A 25,193-nucleotide genomic window follows, 5' to 3' on the forward strand; every position below is an offset into this window, starting at 1 on the left:
GTGGGATTCTGCATTCCCCGCCACGTACAGGCTGGACAGCATTGGTGGCACGGTGACTAGATGGAAGACGTGACAGGGAGCCCCTTCCGTGGCATAGAAAGGGGCGAAAAGCGGACTGCAGGGGGTGAGGGCAGAGGAAGGAACAAGGGACCGAGCCGTAGCCCAGAAATCCTTGAACCTCTCCAAGGCTGAGTCCGCTTTGTCTCCAAAGAGACGGGAGCCATCAAAGGGCATGTCCATGACTGACTGTTGGACAGCCCCTGAAAAACCAGAAGTACGGAACCAGGCATGGCATCTGAAGGCCACAGTCGTAGCAACCGATCTTCCCAGAGAGTCAGTTGTGTCCATCCCACAACAGATCGAGAAGTTTGCTGCATCTCTCCCATCGTTCACAGCTTCGGAGACGATAGCAAGGGCCTCCTCCGGTATCTGCTGCAGGATTTGCGCAACTGTATCCCACAAAGAGTGGGTATAGCTGCCCAATAGGCATGAAGTGTTCACAGACCACAGCGCGACACTGAAGGAAGAAGAAAACTTCTTACCAAACTGTTCCAGCCTTTTTGATTCCCTGTCCGGGGGTGCAGAAGGGAATGTGCCTGAAGAAGAGGAAGCCTGGATGACAAGACACTCAGGCGTGAGGTGTTGGGACAGGAATGTAGGGTCGTTCGGAGCAGGGTGATTGCAGCGTGCAATAGTCCTATTCACAGGAGCCCCCATGTTGGGTTTGGACCAAGTACCCAAAAGGACATCAGTGAGGGCTTCATTGAACGGCAAAATGGGTTCTGAAGTGGAAGCCCCAGGCTGAAGCACCTCTGTCAGGAGATTAGACCTGACCTCTGCAGTAGGAAGCTCAAGGCCAAGGACCTCAGCTGCCCTACTGACCACCATACCATAAGTTGCTCCCTCTGCCATAGCCACGGTAGGAGCAGACAGCATGCCAGCTTCAAGAGAAGTATCCAAACCACTGGCGTCGACCTATTCCTGAGCCCAGACCAAAGTTGGGTCATCCAGGTATTTATAAGGGTCCAGGGACCCCTCCAATCCCTCCCCGAATTCGTACTCAGAGGAAAAAGGGTCAGAATCTGACCTAGGGCCAATAGGCCCCAGCGAAGACAAAGGCGACGTCGGCCGCTCTGACTCCGAGTCGTCGGGGATAAGGATCGGGTCGACGTCGGTAGTGGGCACTACTGATGTTGGGAGCGTCGACAATCGACCTGGCGCCGGGGAAGGTCTCAAGGGTGCAACCGGCACCAGTGCGGATCCGCAAGCGGATCCAGAGGGGACCTCGGTGGCCGAAGCCGCTGGCGTGGAACATTAAGACCCCTCAACCGAACCACTTAGGTGCCCAAAGGCGCTTTATCAGGGTCGGTCCACCCAAAGGTGAGGCGCATGGCCTCATAGAACTCTTTAAGCTAGGTGAGGGTCGCTCCGGCTCCAGGAAACTCAGGGAACTGCAGAGCGGACCCAGACGTAGGCTCCAAGGACGGAGGCCTTGAGCGTCGACCCTCTTCCCGAGCCGCGTCAGCCGAGCGATGGGGCGAAGTCAGAGAGCGATGAGACCTCTTCGACTTCTTCTTACTTACACCCAAAGATTTAGAAGATGACGAGTTGTGATGGCTCCGCTAACGGTCTCGAGACCTTCCTCTCGATCGAGACCAGGACTTACGCTGAGTGAAGTGCCGGGCCGACATTAGCTTTGGGGACTGCTCCCTCAAAGCCTTCGGGTGCATAGACTGGCACTCGGAGCACGACTTCTGGTCGTGATCACGCTTGAGACACCACAGATAAACCCGATGAGGATCCATCATTGTGCGGTGACGGTCCTCGCACAGCTTGAAACCCAGTCTTCGGGGACATCCTCGACGCACCAAAAATTCTCACAAAAACTGGACAAAACGGTCGAAGTTGGTCAAAAAGAGACCAGGGTAGTTCTTCTCCGGATCAGCGCGTGGCGTGGAAAGAAAAGAACTGACTGATGTCACTGCATGAAGGCGGCATCTATATACTACTCCCGATGTGATCACGGTGACTACGACACCAACGATGCCCGCAAAGTCTACCAACGCCATCTACAGATGCGCAAGGGTATTACTTGAAGAAAAATCTCCAGATCAAGTCTGACACCTACGGGAAATTCTAAGGTAACGAATCTTCAACTAGAAGTCTCTATCAGATGACAATCACACTTTCAAGGGAACTCCCCGGCTCAGTCACCAAGGACAAAGGTGAAAGCTGGGAAGATTCACGACGAGCACCTTGCCTTTCAACTGCAAAAGAAAACACATTCAAAGCAGAAGAAGAGGAGGGCAAACACAGAAATTGAACAGCTACTGATACCTTCCACCTTGCCCAGTCAGCAGAACCTGAGCACAGACCTGGTTCAACTTTCTCAGAATACAATGAGTGAAGGAAATGCAGAACATAGGTTGAAATCCCATCTCAAACTGCAAAGCACAGAGCTCAGCCACTTAGCATTCTCATGAAGACCTGATAGTTCTACCTGAAGCATGCCTCCGAAGGAACAATTGGTCTGAGCCCCCTGCAGATCGTGACTCCACTTGTGATTAGCATGAGACACCGTCTCAGCTGGTCTACACTCATGCTGAGAGATCCTAGCAGAAAACATTCAGATAGTGAGACACAGAGAACAGTGGACCAGCACCAGCATTTCCAGGCAAAGGTGACCAGAGACCACAGAATCTTGCTGGTTAGTATACCACATGGCAGTTATGTTAATGTGAATCCCCCAGCCAACGACCAAAGGCAGAAACACTTTGCAGGCCAACTAAATCATCTGCAACTCCAGCAGATATATGTAGTACAAGGGATCCACTGGAGATCAGAGATTCCGAATCACCATATCGTCCAGATGACTGCCCATAACAGAGTGACATAGCATTGGTCACAACCATGGTAACAGACATGTTAGGACTAAAGAATTGTACTTTAATTCCAAATGGTCTTGCAGGAACCAAACTGCAGGTCTCGGGACTCCTTTAGAAAAAGATCAAATCATTACCTGTCTGAAAGGATCACACAGAGTTGGGCTGACTGAAGATAGAGGCACCACCGAAGCACCTGCTTGAGCCATAGGGTATGAGACAAGAAAAATGAAGGAGACCCAAAAGCTGCACAACTATCAGAACTGGAAGACAAACTCTGAGCCAAAACGTCGGGATCATATCCTGAATTACCCCGACTCATTGTGACTGGGGGAACACCTTCAGAGGGATCCTCTCTAAAATCCCCTCAGAAATGGCTACTTGACCAAAAACCCAAGGTTGAAGACCAAAGATATAGTGTTGCGAAAGTGAATGAATACCAGCTGTGGTAAGACTTGCTTTAAAAGCCAGTTGAAATACAGGAACACTTGTATCCATGAAATGTACAGATGAGCCACCACAACTACAACGCCTACTTTTGTAAAGACCCAATGGACCAATCGAAGGCCAAATGGAGTCATCCAGAGTGCAAAAGCACTGTATGAAAATATGAGTCCTGCAGACTGAATGCTAACATCTAATCTTCTGTTTCTAGGGCCAACATGACCATCCAACAAAGCAGAGAACATGGGGGAATGGCAGAAGGAGTTTCTGGCGAAATGAGGGTGCAAACATCCTACACAATCTGTGGACTGGAGTATCTTAAGTAATGGCCTGCCAGTCTGTTACAAAAAGAAATGTGTACTTCTCATGGGCATCTTTGTTTACCCAAGTACAAACAAAAGTGATTTTGAGTAGGGCCAAGGAAGGAGAAAGAGGACTGGTGCTGTTGATGGTGCCTGCCTTTGGCACCATTCCGCAACCGGAAACAACAGGGGATTAGAGGGCAGGTAATAGGTCTGATTCCTCAAAAACTGTTGGAACTTCTGATATTGTTTAAATTGCCATGTCTGAGAAACTAAGCCCTTCAAGTCAACTGTAGCACGGCTTTGCATAATGGTCCAATATCATGTCAGACTTGTTTTCAAAGGCCTGGAACCACCGAATGGCATGTTAATCGGTGCACTTAAACAATGCTGGAAAAACCTGTAGAAAGCACCCAAGAGTGCTGTTGAATGGTGACAGAAGTGCCCAAGGTCTAGTCATGGCGTTGGCTGTGTACAGGTCAGAATGCAAAATTTGCTTGGCCTACCTTAAGCACCTTTGACAAGCTGCAAGAAAGGGCCCTGCATGTCACCCAAAAAACTACCTTTTGCCAACTCTGCCCTCTCCTGAAGTGCATGGAAGTAGAATGCCAGCAACCATTTGGCTTTAGGGGAGCACTGGGACAGACCCCCAGAAGTTACATTTTTGTTCTTAAAATTGCCAATATGCTTGGACCCCTGATCCAGATGATTGGAGGGGCTCCTATTGAATGATGAAGCCTGCCCCATAATTTTCGCACAGGAACAGGAAACAGAGAGAAACTTCAAGAGCCCTGGCACCTAGCACTTGGTGAAACACTCCCGGAGTAGAAAAAGGCTTGTCCCAAGCAGCAAGCACTCAGTCCAAGGGGGACTTATTAAATGGCAGAAGAGGCTCGGAGTACAATAGGCTGTTGAATTTCAGTAAACAAGTTTGCCTTGGACTATTCAGCAGGAAGAGACACTCAAGCACTTCAGCTGCTTTTCAGAAAATCACTGTATAGAGGCAAGGTACTTAGTAGGAGAGCTGGGGGACAATGTAACTCCACTTCAGGAGCCATGCTTGCCCACTAATTTTTTGTAAAGCAATGCATACCGTCTTCATTATAGAATGGAAACAAACAATTATCCACCTCACAGGCATCTTCTGCTTAGGGCACAGCAGTGGGCATCCGTATAGCATCACAATAGGAGCAAAAGAGGGCACCTAACCTGGCAAACCACTGAGCAAGTTATAGACACCAGTGCAAGCAGTCATCCTTTAAAGTATCCATATTTTCTCTTAAGTCAAAACAGCAGAGACAGGAGGCAAATCTAATGTTGCTTAATGCTGTATCTGTAATGGCACAGGTGCCATGGCCACTGCTGAGGCATTTCATATATTTATAGATGTTCTCCGCATGGAAGGGGCACCACTGAATATGGCAGGCTGATGTTGAAGCAGGATCCCCTGACAGCAGTTATGTCAGAAAGCCTAAGGGCTCTTTGGAGCCAGCATTCATATAGGGAGGAAGAGCAGAGCTGGAGCATGGCCTGTATACATGTCACCACATGCAGTGGGATGGCCAAAGGTTCTGGAAACTCCTAGCGCAACTTGCCCATGAGAGCAAATGGCACTGAAGCTGTCAAAGCTGAGTCAGGGAATGTACGCACTGACTTTCAGGACTGTCCCTGGAACAAGGATGACTGCTGAAGGATGGCGATGGTAGGGGACATTTGCCTTAAATGCTTTTTATGCATCTTTGGGGAGGACTTTTTTTTGGAATGCTCCCTCTTTAATAACTTACGTGTGGATAGAGTTGGTCTGGGACATATCTCAACATTCGCAGAGATGAGCATGAATACTTGTTTTCCCTTTCTTTGATCATCTTGCAGTCCATGAGGTCACACTTGTTACTGGAGCAGGAGTCAAGCATCCAGAGACAGACATTGTGAGGATCCAAAATCACCATGGGTTTCACACAAGTGTGACACCGTTCTAAGTTTGACACTTTAGAGTGTGGCATTGCCCTAACTGTAAATTACCAATATTGTTAACAGATTACCGGCTATGAAATAAATTGAAAAAAGATGCAACTTTGAAGGCAGAGTAATTATTACATGGCTCTCTGTTTTCATGTTCAGAGGAATTTTCTGGAACCAAACGGTTCCTCCTGACAGCTCTTGGAGATATTAAACGTTTTCTAGATTCAGCCTGGCAGGAAATTATAGTGTGAGAACTCTGTTAGTGTGATCTATAAGGAGCAGCCATAAGTTTAGTAGGGTGAGGTGGGCAACCGTACAGTAGGACTCCACGTTTGCCAGTCTTAGTGCTCCAATACACAAAAATGCAGTATTTACCAATAGAAATACTCAGGACTCTTTCAGCCCAGAAAAATGAGTGTTCTATTCCCCCCCCAAAAAAACTACAGAAACAGTTCCCCAGAATCTTGTTGACGTACCTCTTAAAAGTAGCTAAGGCAGGGAAACAACCTTAAATAGGTAACACAAATATCATAACCGGCACTAGGAAGATCTTCAGGTCACCCAGGCAGGGATATGCTCCTTGGCATTTAATACACATTCTTCTGTGGCAACATACAAACATACATGATTGAAGATAGGTCTCTGAGAGGCAGGGGCTGGGGTACTGGGAGGGAGGTGTGCCAGAGAGCTGCACAGAATTATCGTGGCTTAAGCCAAGGACACCTGGGAAATATACATTACAATTCTGCTTTTAAAGAAGGTGTCTCAATGGCAGTGCTCCTGATCTAGGGGCTATGAGTGTGGGCTGCACATACCTAAAGGGTGACTGACCCTGACCGTCAGCTTGGGTGTATGCTCTGGCCCAGTTTCTGGCTTACAATGTCATCTAGACAAAGGAAGTTGGAGAAGAGGGGCTTTCCTGTTTGTAAGTGGGGCACCCACTAAGAAGGTGACCCAATAAAGAAATGTGGGATCGACAAAGTCTCTCTTTGAAAGCATTTTACAATAGAAAAGGTACACTGAGTGGTGAACCAAGGGCTGGCATCAAAGGTTTACTGCCTGGGGGTTGCTTGTACTGCAGAGTCACTTGTTGCAATGGCTGCTGCTCTGTTTTCCATACTTGTGGAGTACTGATTCGTCCGTGGGTGTGCATGTTGTCTACCTTTCATCTGAGACAGGAAGGCTTGCGTTGGAGCATCAATCCTGGAAGCTGATCATGATGGGGTGGAGCTTTGCCATCCTAGGGACAATAACAGCGTTTTTTGACACAGTGGAGAATTGGTGAAAAGGTGGGGCCTCACATAATTAGCCATCAGGGGTGATCACTATATTACGAGCTTGCTTATTTCAAAGCACAGACTGTATCCTTCATATTATTAGATTGTGTTTTTGATCCCCAGTTCAGGTCCAACTGCTGCTGGGGCAGGCATGGAAGGAATGGTTTCTTACCTAGAATCCTAGTTCTCTCACTGAGGAATCTCCATTGAAGTCATAAGCACTGAACAATACCACCCACGTGCAGGGATCCCAGAGCACTTCTTTAAAGTAAGATTTCTAAAGGGTACATTTTCACCTTTCTTCAGTAAGGCCTGGAGAAACACTTAATACAGGAGCTCTTGCAGCCTACAAGCTAGGCTATATTGGCCATTTTAAATATACAAAACCATAGAAATTCACCAGTTATAGTTAGAGTTATCTGAAGTAACTAGAACTCGTGCCCTAAGGTAACTATAACTTCCTAGTTTGAATTGTTGACAGCCAGTCAGATCACAGCATGAGATCAGAAGGGGTCGTGAATCCTTTATGTCCCTAGATATACAAATTTGGATTTCCATTAATTTCTCAAATACTACTGAACGGTTTGACACCAAATAACAAAAATGACTCTTTCTAGACCAAGAGCTATCTTCTATGCCAAATTTTGTGTCATTCTGTCCAGTGGTTTTGGCGCTAACGCTGTTCAATTTGTTCTATGGGAATTAACAGCAGCTCATGTGTCTGTCAAATTATTTTGGAAAGGTTTGTGAAGATTCCTCAAGGGACACCAAAGATATAGACAAGCAAAAAACATATTTTTTAATTGACACTACGTCTTAACTCTAACTACCTAGTGATATATATATATATATATATATATATACACAAAATTATAATTACTTTACTTCCTGCATGTGGGACCAATGGTTTTACCTGTTTCCCTGCCCACATGGGAGCAGGTAGGGAAACAGCTAAAAACTCCACTTCCAGCGAGCAGGAGCAGTAACAGCTCCCGCTTGCTGGAAGCGGAGTTAGTGTTTGCTCTTGCTTGGTGGGAGCTGTCACAACTCCCGGCAAGCGAGAGCAAACAGCTATCACCCGATGGTGAGCACCTCAGGAAACAGCAGGAGCTGGCCCGGGGGGGCTGTGCTTCCCAGGGACATTAAAGGCTCCAGGAGGGGGCTCCCTTGCATTCTTTTGCACAGGCCAGCCCATGGAGGTGGTGGTCCCCAGGGCTGTATATGGTCAGGGCAGGTACCGCGCGCCCCCTCTCCTTGTTTTAAAAATGGAAGTGTTGGCAGCCAATCTGATCTCAGCATGAGATCTTCAGGATCCGTGGAGCGTCCTCATCCCTAGATATCTATATTTCTTATCCCTTTAATACCTCTATGTAAGGAAATGCCTCCTTGGCATGGTTACCCCCTGACTTTTTGCCTTTGCTGGTGCCAAGTTATGATTTGAAAGTGTGCTGAGGCCTGCTAACCAGGCCCCGGCACCAGTGTTCCTTCCCTAAACTGTACCTTGGCACCACAACTGGCACAACCCTGGCACCCAGGTAAGTCCCTTGTAACTGGTACCCATGGTACCAAGGGCCCTGATGCCAGAGAAGGTCTCCAAGGGCTGCAGCATGTCTTATGCCACCCTAGGGACCCCTCACTCAGCACATACACACTGATTCACAGCTTGTGCGTGCAGGTGGGGAGAAAATGACTAAGTCGACATGGCACTCCCCTCAGGGTGCCATGCAAACCTCACACTGCCTGTGGCATAGGTAAGTCACCCCTCTAGCAGGCCTAACAGCCCTAAGGCAGGGTGCACTATACCACAGGTGAGGGCATAGGTGCATGAGCTCTATGCCCCTATAGTGTCTAAGCAAAACCTTAGACATTGTAAGTGCAGGGTAGCCATACGAGTATATGGTCTGGGAGTCTGTCATACATTAACTCCACAGCACCAGAATGGCTACACTTAAAACTGGGAAGTTTGGTATCAAACTTCTCAGCACAATAAATGCACACTGATGCCAGTGTGCACTTTATTGTAAAACTACACCCAGAGAGCATCTTAGAGATGCCCCCTGAAAACATACCCGACTTCCAGTGTGGGCTGACTAGTTTTTGCCAGCCTTCCACACACCAGACATGTTGCTGGCCACCTGGGGAGAGTGCCTTTGTCACTCTGTGGCCAGGAACAAAGCCTGTACTGGGTGGGGGAAACATCCTGAACAACTAGGTCTAAACCACTACTTGCCTGAACCACTACTGCTAAACAACTAAACAGTCTCTACAACTAAGTACTGAACAACTACTGTCTGAACAACTACTGTGTCTGAATAACAATTGCCTGAACAACTAATTTTAAGGTAAGGTTTTCCTTTTGGTTTTTATGGTTTATTAGTTGTTTAGAATATATATATATATATTAGTTGTTCAGGCAATTGTTATTCAGACACAGTAGTTGTTCAGACAGTAGTTGTTCAGTACTTAGTTGTAGAGACTTTTTAGTTGTTTAGCAGTAGTGGTTTAGGCTATAGTTGTTTAGGACCCAGTTGTTCTGTCACATATTCCTGGGTGGAGGTGCTTCTCACCTCCCCCCTGCAGGAACTGTAACACCTGGGGGTGAGCCTCAAAGGCTCACCCCCTTTGTCACAGCGCCACAGGGCATCCCAGCTAGTGGAGATGCCCGCCCCTCCCGCCACTGCCCCCACTTTTGGCGGCAAGGCTGGAGGAGATAACGAGAAAAACAAGTAGGAGTCACTCCCCAGTCAGGACAGCCCCTTAGGTGTCTTGAGCTGAGGTGACTCTGACTTTAAGAATTCCTCCATCTTGCAGATGGAGGATTCCCCCAATAGGATTAGGGATGTGCCCCCCTCCCCACAGGGAGGAGGCACAAAGAGGGTGTAGCCACCCTCAGGGCTAGTAGCCATTGGCTACTATCCTCTCAGAACTAAACACACCCCTAAATTGAATATTTAGGGGCTCCCAGAACCGAGGAAGATAGATTCCTGCAACCTGAAGATGAAGAAGGACTGCTGACCTGAGGCCCTGCAGAGAAGACGGAGACACCAACTGCTTTGGCCCCAGCCCTACTGGCCTGTCTCCCCACTTTAAGAAAAACTGCAACAGCGATGCGTCCCCCAGGGTCCAGCGACCTCTGAAGCGTCAGAGGACTACCCTGCATCTAAAAGGACCAAGAAGCTCCAGAGGACAGCGGCCCTGTTCAACAAAACTGCAACTTTGCAACAAAGAAGCAACTTTTAAAGACCACACGTTTCCCGCCGGAAGCGTGAGACTTTCCACTCTGCACCCGACGCCCCTGGCTCGTCCCGTAGGAAAACTAACACCACAGGGAGGACTCCCCGGCGACTGTGAGCCCGTGAGTAGCCAGAGTTGACCCCCTGAGCCCCCACAGCGACGCCTGCAGAGGGAATCCAGAGGCTGCCCCTGACCGCGACTGCCTGCTTCAAGGAACCCGACGCCTGGAAAAGACACTGCACCCGCAGCCCCCAGGACTGGAAGGAACCGAACTCCAGTGCAGGAGCGACCCCCAGGCGACTCTCTTCCTAGCCCAGGTGGTGGCTACCTCGAGGAGCCCCCCCTGTGCCTGCCTGCATCGCTAAAGAGAACCCCGGGTCTCCCCATTGAAACCTATTGAAAACCCGATGCCTGTTTGCACTCTGCACCCGGCCGCCCCTGTGCCGCTGAGGGTGTACTTTCTGTGCCTGCTTGTGTCCACCCCGATGCCCTACAAAACCCCCCTGGTCTGCCCGCCGAAGTCGCGGGTACTTACCTGCTGGCAGACTGGAACCGGGGCACCCCTATTTCCATTGAAGCCTATGTGTTTTGGGCAGCACTTTGACCTCTGCACCTGACCGGCCCTGAGCTGCTGGTGTGGTAACTTTGGGGTTGCCTTGAACACCCTACGGTGGGCTACCTTGGACCCAACTTTGAACCCTGTAAGTGTTTTACTTACCTGTGAACTTAGCATTTACTTACCTCTCCCAGGAACTGTTGATTTTTGCACTGTGTCCACTTTTAAAATAGCTTATTACCATTTTTACCAAAACTGTACATGCTATTGTGATAATTCAAAGTTCCTAAGATACCTGAGTGAAATAACTTTCATTTAAAGTATTGTTTCTAAATCTTGAACCTGTGGGTCTTAAAATAAACTAAGAAAATATATTTTTCTAGATAAAAACCTATTGGCCTGGAAATGTCTTTGAGTGTGTGTTCCTCATTTATTGCCTGTGTGTGTACAACAAATGCTTAACACTACCCTCTGATAAGCCTACTGCTCGACCACACTACCACAAAATAGAGCATTCAAATTATCTCTTTTTGCCACTATCTTACCTCTAAGGGGAACCCTTCGACTCTGTGCACACTATTTCTTACTTTGAAATAGTATATACAGAGCCAACTTCCTACACTCTAAAACTACTGAATGGATATACACCAAGGGGCCAGATGTATGAAAGCATTTTGCATTCGCAAACGGTGCGACTGCCCGTTTGCAAATGCAAAATGCCATTTCAGAATGTATGAAATACATTCTGAACGCAATTTTAAGGAATCGCTAAAATAGTGATTCCTTAAAATTGCGACCCTGTTTAGAGAGTCGCAAATTGCGACTCTCTAAATTAGAAATCGCCAATAAGGATTCCTTATTTGCGATTTCTTAGCACATGTATGAAGCAATTCCTAAATGCGATTTTGGCATTTAGGAATCGCTAATTACCACCAAGTTGATCTTGGTGGTAACCATGTGCAAAATTAAAAAATGCATTCAAAATGCATTTTTAAATTGTAAATGTAAAGCACACATGCCCTTTTGGCATGTGTGCACCTTACATGTCCCCCCAAAAATGTTTGGGGTGCAGCAGAGGGGGCCTTAGCCCCCCAGCACCCTGGGGTTTTACATTTCCAAAATTGTGATTTCTGGTTCAGAAATCGCAATTTTGGAAATGCAAAAAATTCGCAGATATGGGCCAACAGGCCCATAGCTGCGAATGGGGCCGGTATCGCAATTTGCGATTCGGTAATAGCATTTGCGATTTTTAAGAAATCGCTATTACCAAGTCGCAAATATGATACATGGCACTTTGCGAGTCGGAAATAGCGATTTCTTACAAATCACTATTTCTGAATTGCAAAGGGCCGTGATGATACATCTGGCCCCAAATCACAAAAAAAGCACACTTTCTGGACCAAAAGCTAGCTTGCTGCTAAATCTGGTGTAATTTCGTCCATCAGTTCGGGCTGTAATCATGTTCAAATTTCCTTCTGGGAAAAATGAGATTTGGGACCCCCCCTTCCCATTCTCTGCCCCGCTAGCCAGATCTCTACGATACTTTCAAGACAGCAGCTGAACCGACGGGTCATATTAGTTTTGAAAATGTTGTCAAGATTCGTCAAACGGCGACAAAATTATTGGCAAAACAAAAAAAACACTTTTCCTATGGAAACTACGTCCTAGCTATAGCTACCTATTGCTGACCGCCATTGGTTTAAAAAAATAAATACATTATATATATATATATATATATAGTTTTAGAAAAAAACAAAGGTTAACAGGACGTTATAGTTAAGCTGACATTTCAAACATACAAAACCATAGGAATTCAGCAGTTATACTTACCTTACATAATTATACCTTACACTCCTGCAATGCACCGTTTATGATTTTTTATATATATTTATATATACGGTGAAATAATTTTATGTGTAAAGTCAGTGTACACCTATATAAGTATGTTTATATAAGTATGTTTTTTAAAAGCAGCATTCACGCTATTTATGTATCACACAGATCCACAGAAGGATCCGCAGATTCACCTGATGACACAAAACCTGCTCATTTCATTGGCCATATAAGGACCACATAATTTTTTTTTTTTTATGAAACCCCATCCAAAACATGCCGTTTCTTGTTGGACACTGATAGAACAGCACACAGTTACTATTAGTTGGTGTTTTTGTAGTTTCCACCTGGTGAAAAGTGCTGATTCTTCTAAATGGCTGTAGCACAACCACCTATGCAGCAAGAAGATACTGTTGTTGTGGAGGAGGAGGAAGCACAGGATGCACCACCTCCCAAAAACGGAAGTGACGTGTGGAAATTCTTTGACATTCCTTCCGGCAAAAAGAGGATGAAAGCCAAGACAGTGAAGTGCACCATCTGTTGGAATGAACTCTCTCAAAGAACTAGCAAAAAACACAACCATGTAACATCTTTGATGCAGAACATCTTAAGATTATACATTAAAGATCATATCAACAAATGGTGCCCGAGAAACAAGTGCTTGCGCTTCCGTATGAGGACCAAATGTGACAGCACCTTCCACCTCAGCTACAATAACTAAGAATAGTTTGTGGTGCTACGTGTCAGTTGGCTTAAATACTACATGACAGGCCGAATATTTAGATGAAGTGAACAATCACCTCTGCTAATAGCTTTTGCTTTCAGCATCCAAAGTTGTTGGCTCTAGTTTTTAGTTAGAAAACATGTTTTTCATTCTTGTTGTTTCATCAAAGTTATGTATCTGCTTTTTGGGTGCATTAGTTTAAAAAAATGAACAAAATAAAACAAAACTGTTACAAAAAGGCTCTTTTAGAACCATTCCAACTATTTAAAAACGAGCTGTGTTTGTCCTTTTATTCCTTTATTGTATTAATGGTGTATAACGGTGTGCCTGGGTGTGTCAGTGAAAGTGAGTGAGTGTCCCTGACTGTCTTGGTAACGTGTTAGAGTGTGCATGGATGTGTCAGTGTATGCATCACTGTATTCCTGGGTGTTTCAGTGTATGAATGAATGTGAAACTGGATGTAAGACAGTCGGTTTCGGGGTGTGTGTGTGTGTCTCGTTCTCTCTCTGTGGGTGTGAGTGTGGCTCTGAGAGTGGATGTGAAAGTTTATATGTGGGTGAGATACTGAGCACAAGGTTAACATGGGGACTTGGAACTGTAACGATGCAAGAACAGGACCAGACTGGTGAAACCCAATGGTGGATTCTGGATGAAGAGGACCTGTAGAAGAAGGGGACTGAGTCCACTCCAGGCAGGAGGCAATACCCACCCTTCTGTGTGTGAAGTTCCAGGTGGTGGTGGCTGAAGTCCAGCTGCAGAGAAGTCCCTGAAGTCGCTTAATAGCCGTCCCTCGACAGTCGCCGGATTACAGGTGAGTCAGTGGTCAGGAGGACCACCAACAAGCACAAGCAAATGTTACTGGAGCTGTTTGGAAATTTACAAGAGCTTAAAAGGACCAGCAAGGTCCTGGGGCCTCAACCCTTAGAGGGGAGCCAGCAGAAGCAGTCGGAGCCCCCAAGAGCAACCAACTGGCAGCAGGCACAGTAAGTCTCAGGCAGCATACCTGAAGAGGAGTCCTACATTGCTGGAACAGCAGAGAGGAGACTGTCCTTGCAGAGGTAGAGTGCTGGGGGCTGGGGCTACCTGGAGCCTGAGATACTTTGAAGCAGGAATCAACAAGCCTTGGTTGCTGCAACAGTTGCAGTGCACAGGGATTCTGTCCTGGAGGAAGAGGTAAGGACTCGCCGTCTCCCAAGTTTGACAGAAGGCAGAGAGGACCCAGAGGACGCCTCAGACACATTACCTGTGTTGGAGAATCTTCAGAGGGCCAGAAGATAGATCTCAGCAGCCGGACGTCGTTTCCTAAGGTGCCTGCAGATGCAGGGGAGTGACTCCTTCCCTCTAAGGGAGATTCCTTCTTGCTTCTTTGGTGCAGCTGAAATCTTGTCAAACTCAGAGGATGCACAGCCATAGAAATGTTGCAAAGTGCTGGCACAAGCTTCAGAAACAATGTTGCAAGGAAACGTCGCCTCGGTGTTGCAGTCTTGTTCAGTTCCTGTGGAGTCCAGCAGCAGTTCCCGTGGCCAGGAGCAAAAGAGGTTGTTGCAGAGGAGTCCTGGTGGAGTCTTGCATGACCCACCTGCAAGGGAGTCCCTAAATAGCCCAAAAAGGGACTTACACACTTTGCGAGGTGACCACCTATCAGGTTTCAAGATGGCAGAATGAAGTGGACACCTGGAGGAGTTCTGGGCACCACCCCTAGGGTGGTGATGGACAGGGGAGGGGTCACTCCCCTCTCCTTTGTCTAGTTTCCTGCCAGAGCAGGGGACAAGGGGTCCCGGAACCGGTGTAGACTGGCTTATGCAAGGAGGCCACCATCTGTGCCCTTCAAATCATTTCCAGAGGCTGGGGGAGGCTACCCCTCCCCAGCCTGTAACACCTATTTCCAAAGGGAGGGGGTGTAACACCCTGCTCTCAGAGGAAATGCTTTGTTCTGCCTTCCTGGGACTGGGCTGCCCAGACCCCAGGAGGGCAGAACCCTGTCTGTGAGGTGGCAGCAGCTATAGCTGCATTGCAAGTCTCAGAGAGCTGGTTTGGCAGTACTGGGGGTCCATGTTGGAACCCCCAGGATGCATGGTATTGGCTCCCCTATACTAGATTCAGAATGGGGGGACAATTCCATGATCTTAGACAAGTTACATGGCCAAATTGGGAGTTACCATTGTGAAGCTAAATGTAGGTACTGACCTCTATGTAGTGCATGTATGTAATGGTGTCCCTGCACTCACAAAGTCCGGGGAAATGGCCCTGAACTATGTGGGGGCACATTTGCTAGTGCACGGGTGCCCTCACACTTAGTAATTTGCACCTAACCTTCAGCAAGTGCAGGTTAGACATATAGTTGACTTATAAGTTACTTAAGTGCAGTGAAAATGGCTGTGAAATAACGTTTGCGTTACTTCACGCAGGCTGCAATGGCAGGCCTGTGCAAGGGTTTGTCTGAGCTCCCTATGGGTGGCAAAAGAAATGCTGCAGCCCATATGGATCTCCTGGAACCCCAGTGCCCTGGGTACCTAGGTACCATATACTAGGGAGTTATAAGGGGGTCTAATGTGCCAATTGAAATTGGTAAATGAAGTCAGTAGCCTACAGTGGCAAATTTACAAGCAGAGACAGCCTCAGTGACACAGTTAAGTACTACACAGAGACACACATTAGGCCATAAACTATGAGCACTGGGGTCCTGACCAGCAAGAAACCCAGAGAGACAGGCAAAAACATACTGACATACAGGTAAAAATGGGGGTAACATGCCAAGGAAGATGGTACTTTCCTACAGTTATCAGATTCAAAAACTTATGTAAAAACCATAGAGGTTCTCTATGTGAGCCATAGATAACAAAACAGCTAATTCCAGTCTTTATAGCTCTACAGTTAGGAAGCATCCTACTACATAACATATTAAACGAAACTTGGGAGACAGCTGGATTTCCCTTTCCAAATCGATTATCAGACGGACAGCTGTTAATAAAATGGTCCGGCCAAAATGTCTTTACTAACCCCTCAACCTACTTTTACCTTCCCAAAGCTATTTTTTTCTATAACTTAAGTGTAGCACTCGTACGTGTAATGTGGGCTGGTAAAAAAAAAAAAAAAGCCAGGAACCTGTGGGATGTTTTCACTATACAAGTGAGAGTGTTAGCCGGCAGTACAAAACCTTTTGTACATAGAATTTATTGGTAGAGGCTCATTATGTAACATTGTTTTCCCTCTTCTCAGTATTGCAAACATTTCATGACAGATCAGACACTAATATGCCCTGGATCACTGAGAACTGTTGTAAATGTCAGGCTAAGGGGAGCTGTGCTGAAATACATATGGTATTCTCCAAATGTCTAGCATGCTTCCAGCTGGCCCATTTGTCTAAACCTCTGCAGATATTGTCCCCCTAGTACCACTTGCAGGCACTCCAAGTATTTCATTTACATAGGAGGTAGACTCCAAGGACATTTTAAACAAGTTTGGTATATTTATGCAAGGGGACCTGCACCCAGGCAGTATTTTTATATCTGCCTAGGCTTTAAAGGCAAAGATGGGGGCGCACTGCTGGCCTTACTGTAATAACACTTGCTGCAGCATGCAGTTAATTCTTTATGACACTAATTTCTGCACTCTCCAAAGGAGCTGGAGGTCCTGCCCAGGACGAATATGAGGCAATACTACACAATGGCCTAAAATAGAGTTCTAAAAATAAGTTAAAAACTAAAACTTCTTTACCTATACCCCAGCCTATCAGATTATGGCCCATTCACCACAAAAAACTGGATAGATCACAGGCATATCACAGTTGATTGGACAGGCTTATCACAGGTTGATCGATAGGCCAGGATACATTCCGAGAAGGTCCAGTTTATCTCTTAGTCCTGGACCTGACGCATTGGGGTTATCAAGGCAAATATTGATAACATAAAGTTATATGTGGTGTTTAATTTTTTTGTTTCACCTCAAACCCTGCAGCAGAGAGTGCCACCTAATCCACTGTGCCAGGGCTCTGTAGGAAGAGTGAAAAGCAATGTTAGTATTTTTATTGGCTACAACATGACAAAATGGTCACCAGTGCATCATAACACATACAAAAGAATGCAGACACATGTCTTTCTATCTTGGAATGGGTTTTTATTAAAAGAAAAAAAGGCATTCCAAGTCAGTCATTGCATATGAACGCGTTGTGATGCATCTGTGTGTTGTAAAGTATTTGCATTGATGCACAGTGGCACATGCTTCGTGAAGCATCAGTGACCAGTTAGTCATGTTTTAATTTACTATTCTCATATGGCAGACAGCTATTTCAGAACAGTAAATAACAAGTAAAAGAAAGGGCTTAACAGCCCAAAAAGCAGTTAGTAAGCAGCCGGTAGCACTCTCAACTGGAATTGGCTCCCAATAGGAAAGGGATAAGACAAGACTTTTGCTTATCATCAGCCTCAGTCAGGTGTTCCTAAAGGTAGCCATAACGAAAAAAGAGGGGGCCATGGTTAATTTACAGGACACATGAACAGCTACTACCACTCAAGAGTGTTGAAGTTCAAAATCCATGTGTTTTAGTACCTCTGAGCCCTCATGAGTGTGGACTACGGATGTAACAATGCTGAGGAGACCTCCTGGCATAACGCCATTCTGGTAGAGATGAACAAATGCCATATACACAGTTATAACCCTACTGGTAAGCTCCTTGGCCACAAACATTCCAATGCAATAATTTTAAGGGAAATCAGTCTGTGAGCACATAATTTCACAGGGCGGTATTTGATGTAACCGTAATCAGTGCTTCTATCAATTCCTTAAAAAGGGCCCAGTATCTGCAGACTCCTCAAACATTGCCCAAAGGTCAAGCTCTCGCTCTCTAGGGTTCTCCACATACAGACCTTAATAGTATTTCACAAATATATTGGCAATGTCTGGACCCTCGAGTCCAATTCCATTTTAGGGAGTTTGATCCCAGTTGCGTGCCAAGCAGAGACATTCTTGTGATGCACCAATGAACCTGTCTTATTGCCACACTCCTAAACTCGGTGCTGGGATGCCATCAAAGCAATCCTTGAGCATTCAATATCATTTACTATCTTTGAATGAATGGAGAGCAGTACAGCTTCTGGAATCCTCAAAGTGGGAGGTTTAAATTTCACACATGTGAAAATCAACGCTTTTCTAGGAGACCAAGATTTTGGGCTTGGTGAGCAGCTAAGGACGAAGAGCTTTTCCCCCCGGCAAGGTTCTGCTGAAGCTGTACGAAGTGCAATAATGCCATAGAAATTCCACGTGGAACTATAATTGTTATGCTTTGGATCCTTTGAGATTAAATGAGCAGCATCTGGACTGATGGGCACCAAAAAACGGCAACATATAAAGATTAAACCTGCAAGAACAATATAAGACTATCTGCTTCTTAAACTGAGCCTCTTCAGAAGGAATTAAACACAACAAAATTACGGATATTTCATGCGGTGTCTGTGGCGTAATCTGCCCGTACTCGTTTTAAAAAGAGGGAAACTGACCCAGAAACATCCCACCATATTTGCCATTAATTATTACATCCCGGCCCACAAACCAGCAGTGAACACAGCCCTCTTATCTGTTAGTAAACATAAAATAGAGGCAAGCACCAAGAGGAAAAAACGCAAAATCTAAATTCATATAAAAATTGATGTACTGCAAGAGAAATAAGCGCTTAAGGGGTCATCAGAAACACTGTTGGTCGCAAAAACATAATGAATAGGTAAGTAGATGACGTTCTAAAAGTGCCTGGAAACAATTTATGTTACAGCGTGATGCAGAAAAACAGTTATTCACTCACTTTGAACTTTTATCTGCGAACTCGGTTCCTGTACACCACAAAGTCTGCACATCTTCAGACTGAGAAGGAAGTTTGTCCATTATGTGAATTAGAAGTAGGCATTGTGGAAGAAAAAGATCTGAAGGAAGATCTGGAGAAAATAAAAAACTGCTTGAACAAACAGAAGATAAAACACGGAGGGTCTCATCAATAGATCACCAACCTCTTAATTTCACTTGTATTTTTTCAGTTGACAAGTCTGATAAGCAACAAATATGTATATACGACATCTGGTACCTAGGTACTAAAATATATTGGCTGACATCTATGCAATGAATGTTGGTTGTGTACCCACAATGTTCCACCCTACATCAGAATGCATTGTGAACTTTAAAAACAATCACTGACAAAGACAGTACATATCTGCTCTAAGATGCAATGCTAGTGGATTTGCCAATGCTATTTTTATTGGCTCCAACATGACAAAATGGTCACCAGTGCATCACAACACATACAAACGTATGCAGACACATGACTTTCAACCTTGGAATGGGTTGTTATTAAAAGAAAAAAAGGCATTCCAAGTCAGTCAATGCATATGCATGCGTTGTAATGCATCTGTGTGTTTGTAAAGTATTTGCATTGATGCATCGTGGCACATGCATCGTGGTGCATCAGTGACCAGTTAGCCATGTTTTAATTTACTGTTCTCATATGGCAGACGGCTATTTCAGAACAGTTAATAACAAGTAATAAAAGAAAGGGCTTAACAGCCCAAAAAACAGTAAGTGAGGAGAAGGTAGCACTTTCCAACTGTTCAGCTCACGAAAAAATAAATGTATTAATTAAATGTTGTACGGCATGGGGACCAGAACAGGAAGCATTAGGATCTCCATTGTCCAACACGTATTTATTTGTTTAATGGAACGGGACAAAGCAAAGAGCGCGATGAGAAAGGGAGCATAGAGCAGGGAAACGTGCCCTCACACGGAATGCTTAAAGTCTCCTCATGTCAGCAGGGGAACCATACTACTCGTCTAATCACCACACTGAGAGCAAAATGCATCTGGGTAGGACAACACAAGAACAGGGCGGAATCGAGAGCAGGCACCTGCGAGAGACAAAAAAGCCATCCTACTATGAATAAGGGGCTGACCCAAAACTCATTCTAAGTATATGTTGTGTACTGTAAACAAAAGATCCGTCAACAACCCGTTAGAGTTGCCTGCAGCCTAGACCGAATAAGAAAACTTTTTTAAATTAGCTCACGTTCCAACTCAAACCTCCTTCAAACAAACAATGGTAGGAAAACATTCCAGTTGCAAAGAAATACTGTGTAAAATCAGCGGAAACATCGCCAATAATTTGATTTAAAAAGCAGCTATTTTAAAAATTATTTTACAGACTACCAATCATCGAGCTATTTTACATACTATAATTTGCTGTTTCAGACAAAAACGTTTTCGTGCCCAACGAAAAAGTAATGTAAAAAAAAGAGAAGCATTCTTGGAAATGAATGGCAATTTTTTGAACTGAGATGTTATAGTGCGCAGCAAATACCTAAAAGAAGGAGCCCTGGTGCTGCAATAGAGACTACTCTACAACATTCTGGATGTTACAGCCACGTCGTTAAGGCTTACCTGAAATGAAGCAATTCTTGTAATTTACAGAGGTCAGTGGAAGGTCATTCCTAAACTTGCTGCTACTATCACGAAGGTCTCGTGGCCGGTTTCAACAAGTATGGGAGAATTGTTAGATCAAAGAAGGCGAAATGGGGTATAGATGTTAAAACTGGTCCTCAAATGTTAAAGGGTTTTGTCAATGTAGCCTTGAATGCAAGGCAAATAGATTTGAAGACAGTTAGCTTATGCACTGGCAACCAATGTAATCTAGCAATGGCGATTTTAACCTTCCAATGGATCCCCTACTTGATAGACAAACTGCCTTTAAATACAGAACCCTCAAAGCACATGAAGCAATGCATAACCTCTGCACAGCCCACAAAGTGTCAGATGTCTGCACACTCCACAACCCCACTGGCAACAACTTCACATTCTTCTCTACACACAACTCCTTTTCCAGGATAACTGTATTCTAATCTCTTCTCCCACACACCTGCTCCACCTCCATAGAACCCATCACAATTTCAGATAATGCAATGCAGCTATTTCCATTACCCTTTAAATCTTACCAGCCTCTGTGAAAATGAAATGTTGGCTCATGAATCTGGAAATCCTGGAGGACTCAAACACAATTGAGGAACTTCATAAAGAAATATCCCAATTCATTCAAATAAATAAGGAATCAGTCTCATCACCAATAACCCTTTGGGACTCTTTGAAGTGTCATTTCAGGGGACTTGTTGTAGACCGTATGGAGTGGGAAAGCTTCTTAAAAGATGTACTGGGTAGCTCCAATCATTCATTTTTGTTAAGGCCAGGTGAATATGCCTGAAGAAACGTGAAAGTGGCAGAGCCTGCCTTTTTAGCATGTTGCCAGTAGTGCAAATTCCAAAACATAAGCCTCACCACCAAATGGCCACCATAGCCAAAGATGCTGAGAAGGCCTTTGACAAAGTCTCCATGCCATACCTCGAAGCCTTCCTTCAAAGACAAAACATAGGAGAGAAATTCATCACAATGACCATGGCCCTCCACTTGAAGCCCTCAGCTAAAATTAGGATTAATGGCACCCTCTCCCAACCCTTCCCCTTGAGACACGGAACTCGGCAAGGGTGCCCTCTATCATCCTTACTAGCCATTGACCCTCTATAAACTCTGATTAATAAGTTAACTACCATTCCTGTTATCACGTTCAGAGGTATTCCATGTAAAACAGCCGCATACGCGGATGATATTCTGATATTTACAACTTCCCCAACTGAAGCCATTACGGAGCTCTTAAACATCATTGAACGTTTCTTCCACTTCCACTGGCTACTCCCTGAACAGAGAAAAAAAAACTTACCTTAAATGTTCACTGCAACCCTCCCATTGTGGGCTCCTCCAAGTTCAAATGGAAATCCTCTATTTAGTACTTTGGAATATGGTTCTGTAATGATATGTCTGAATCTATCACCATTAACAAAAATAAAATCCTCAATAAATTGAAAGACCTATTAGCAACATGGTCACCCAAAAATGTATCACGGTGGGGCAGACATCAAAATATCAAAATGATGGTGTCCCCTTTGATCAACTTTATATCAAGTATGCTCCCCCTGCACATCTCGCAAGACTTTTTCCTCAAAATTTATAAACTTGTCTCACAGTTCCTTTGGGAAAATAAAAAACCCAGAATTAGCCTAAAAAACAGAGCACCTACTAAATCAGGGGGCTGTAACTTTCCAAACTGGCACACTTACCAAACCTTATACCTAGCAGCCCAAAGCGCACGCTGATTTAAAGCCAACACACAAAAAAAAATATCTGGCTTGAGATCGAGTCCTCAATTTGTCACCCCTTCTCACTACTATCGACCCTAACAATGTCTTGCAATCCTTATAATTAACCCCAGAAGATATTCAAAGACACTAGTGCAGCTTTAATGAAAGTAGACTGAATTAGGTCTACCAATATTCACAAATCCCCCTCTTCATCTTTATGGCACAATAAAAAAACTACAAACACAGAACTCAGCAACCATCGCCGCGACATGGGCCAAAAAAGGACTCCGAATCATACTGGACTTTTTTGAAAACTCAGAACCACTCTTGTTTTCTCAGCTGAAAAATAACCACAGTCTCTCAAACAGTTACTTTATAAATTTCCGTCAAATCAAAGATCAAATCTCCAAATTGGGGCCTTTAGACAAATTGTCACTAACTCAGAATCTACAAATGATATCCACAAAAGGGCATGTGGCCTCTGGAATCTACAAACTCCTCTTTTCCACCAGGGCTCCACGCTGTCCCCCATTACCTCACAGGCTTCCTTTTTCTCCTCTAAAGATCAGCAGCACCCCCCCCCCCCACACACACACACATCCCCAGTGAAGAAGCATGGTCAAAAACAGGTTTACACCTAACTCAGAAGAAATAAATTCCCACACTAACTCAAACTAGATTCTTCGCTGCTCACTGTTTATACTGGATGCCCGCTAAACTGTTCAAACTAAAAAACTTAAAGCATCTGATTCCTGCTGGTCTTGCAGCATATCCCCTGGTAATGAAGAGCACGTTCTTTTCCTGCTCAAACCCTTCCTCGTAATAGTGTACCATCCCCAACATACTACTCAAAATCTTTAAGACCTCTATTCCACTAAATTACCTGATCATCACACTGGGACCATATATTGCATACCCTCCTCTCAATCTCTCTAGACCTCTGGCTACTTAACCTTCTGCTCACCATTGCACTCAAAGCAATCTTGAATGATTGGAAAGCAAATAACACAATGTCTCATTCCATACCTGGTGGGTCTGGGTCGCCTATCTGAGAAGCACACGTTACCCAGTCCCTCGCTAGAGTCCATCTAATGACCTCACATTGTATACGGAATACACTGGACCTCGGCAACCACATTTATCCCACATTATAGGAAATACTTTGTTCTCTAAAATTTTTCTAATATCTCAACCACAATACTGAATCGCAGAATCTTAAACCACAGCATTGCCTTTTTAATTTCTTTCTAATGCATGACTCTTCCTCAACCTGATACCCCTACATCCCTCCACTCCTTCTCTGTTACACCCCTACATTAGAATGACTTTCCCCACTGCATGTACAATACATAGCTCCTACCTTGACACACACAAACAGTAGCAAATCCTCAATTTAATCTTAGGACAGTGGCCTCGATCTCTGCTGCAACCTAACCAAATGACACTGTTCATTGATACTGCTACCTGAATACAAAGTTTCTTATATAATATTGACTTTACATTATAGTTACCTACATCAATGTTCAGCATTAATGAATACAATTACTACTTTTAACTCTAGCTATATACTGTTTCTGATGATGCATCTCTTCTCTGTCACTACATTATACTTACCTACATCAATGTTCATCATTAATAACTACAATTACTGCTGTGAACTGTACCGACATACTGTTTTTGATAATGCATATTCGCACTGTGTACTGATATTCTTACAGAATCACAATGCATCTTTTATAACCTGATCTTTCTCTGTGAGTTACCTGTTCACATGCCGTGGTTTATCATGCTGTCGTATGACCCACATTCCTAGTTTTTGTTTACTCACCTGTACCAAAAACTCCCAATACAATTCCTAGGACGAAAAAAGAAACTGCATGCCTTCCGCAATTTTGTATCTCCACTCCCCTATCTATGATGAAACCTAACTTGTTCACATTGTGTAAGCTGTACTTGTTTGCATTAATCAGTTTGTAATTGTTTTTGTGCTTTTTTAATTACACTTTTATGCATTTGCTTATGTTTTCAAGGTTTTTTTTTTTTTTGTAAAGCTCTCTAGGACCCCACAGGAATTATAAGCACTATAAAAAAATTGAAAGAAATTGAAAAATAAATCTACACCTTTGCATGGCACGCACCAATCCTTTCCTTAATCTAATATCTTGTTTGAGAATATACTCTTGTGACTCTACATGTGATTTTGTCATAGCAGTGCGTATGGCAACTTCAGATGTTAAAGTAAGGCAGACAGAATAAATATGAAACTAAAAGCAAGAGACTAATCCTTGGCACACTTCTGTTTCCTAGGGTACACAGTGACCGATTTCTAGGTGCCACAGAGCTGTGAGAACTTAGTTTCCCAATGGCAAAAAATGATACTCCGAATGTTTATGAAACTCAAAGTAGTGTGGAAAGTGTCTGGCATTCTGACTGGCTTCCCAACAGCCTTATTGAACGGCTCGACTTGGCCTAATCCTGATTGCTTAAAATGTGACCAATCTACTTGGCTGAAAACACTAGATTGTTTCAACCATTTCGATTGGTCAGCCCTTAAACTGATCAGAAACATTTCCTCTTGGCTGCCCTGTTTGGGTGTGGCCTCACATAACTACTGTAGTGGCTTTAAGATTCAGGTGTCAGCCCTGGGTAACATAGGTATGGTGAAGTACTTGGGTGAAAGTCGACTGTGCAGGAATTCTGGTGGAGAGGCCTGTGTTTTGAAATTTGCACTACTGGCAACATACTAAAAAGGCAGGCTCTGCAACTTTCACGTTTCTGCAGACATTTTCACCCAGCCTTAACAATAATTAATGATTGGAGC

General features: G+C 44.7%; 1 protein-coding gene across 2 annotated transcripts in view; it reads right to left on the reverse strand.

The window, feature by feature from the left end:
• The window catches only part of FIRRM (FIGNL1 interacting regulator of recombination and mitosis), a 1,527,986-nt gene that overhangs the window by 928,797 nt on the left and 573,996 nt on the right, over positions 1-25,193 (reverse strand). For both annotated transcript variants that reach the window (XM_069231089.1, XM_069231088.1), the window contains exon 12: positions 19,009-19,138. In XM_069231089.1, the coding sequence (XP_069087190.1) occupies positions 19,009-19,138 (130 nt within the window). The remainder of the gene's footprint in view (positions 1-19,008; positions 19,139-25,193) is intronic.

The sequence above is a fragment of the Pleurodeles waltl genome, chromosome 4_2 (genome assembly GCF_031143425.1).
Source record: "Pleurodeles waltl isolate 20211129_DDA chromosome 4_2, aPleWal1.hap1.20221129, whole genome shotgun sequence".
NCBI classification, from domain to species: domain Eukaryota; kingdom Metazoa; phylum Chordata; class Amphibia; order Caudata; family Salamandridae; genus Pleurodeles; species Pleurodeles waltl.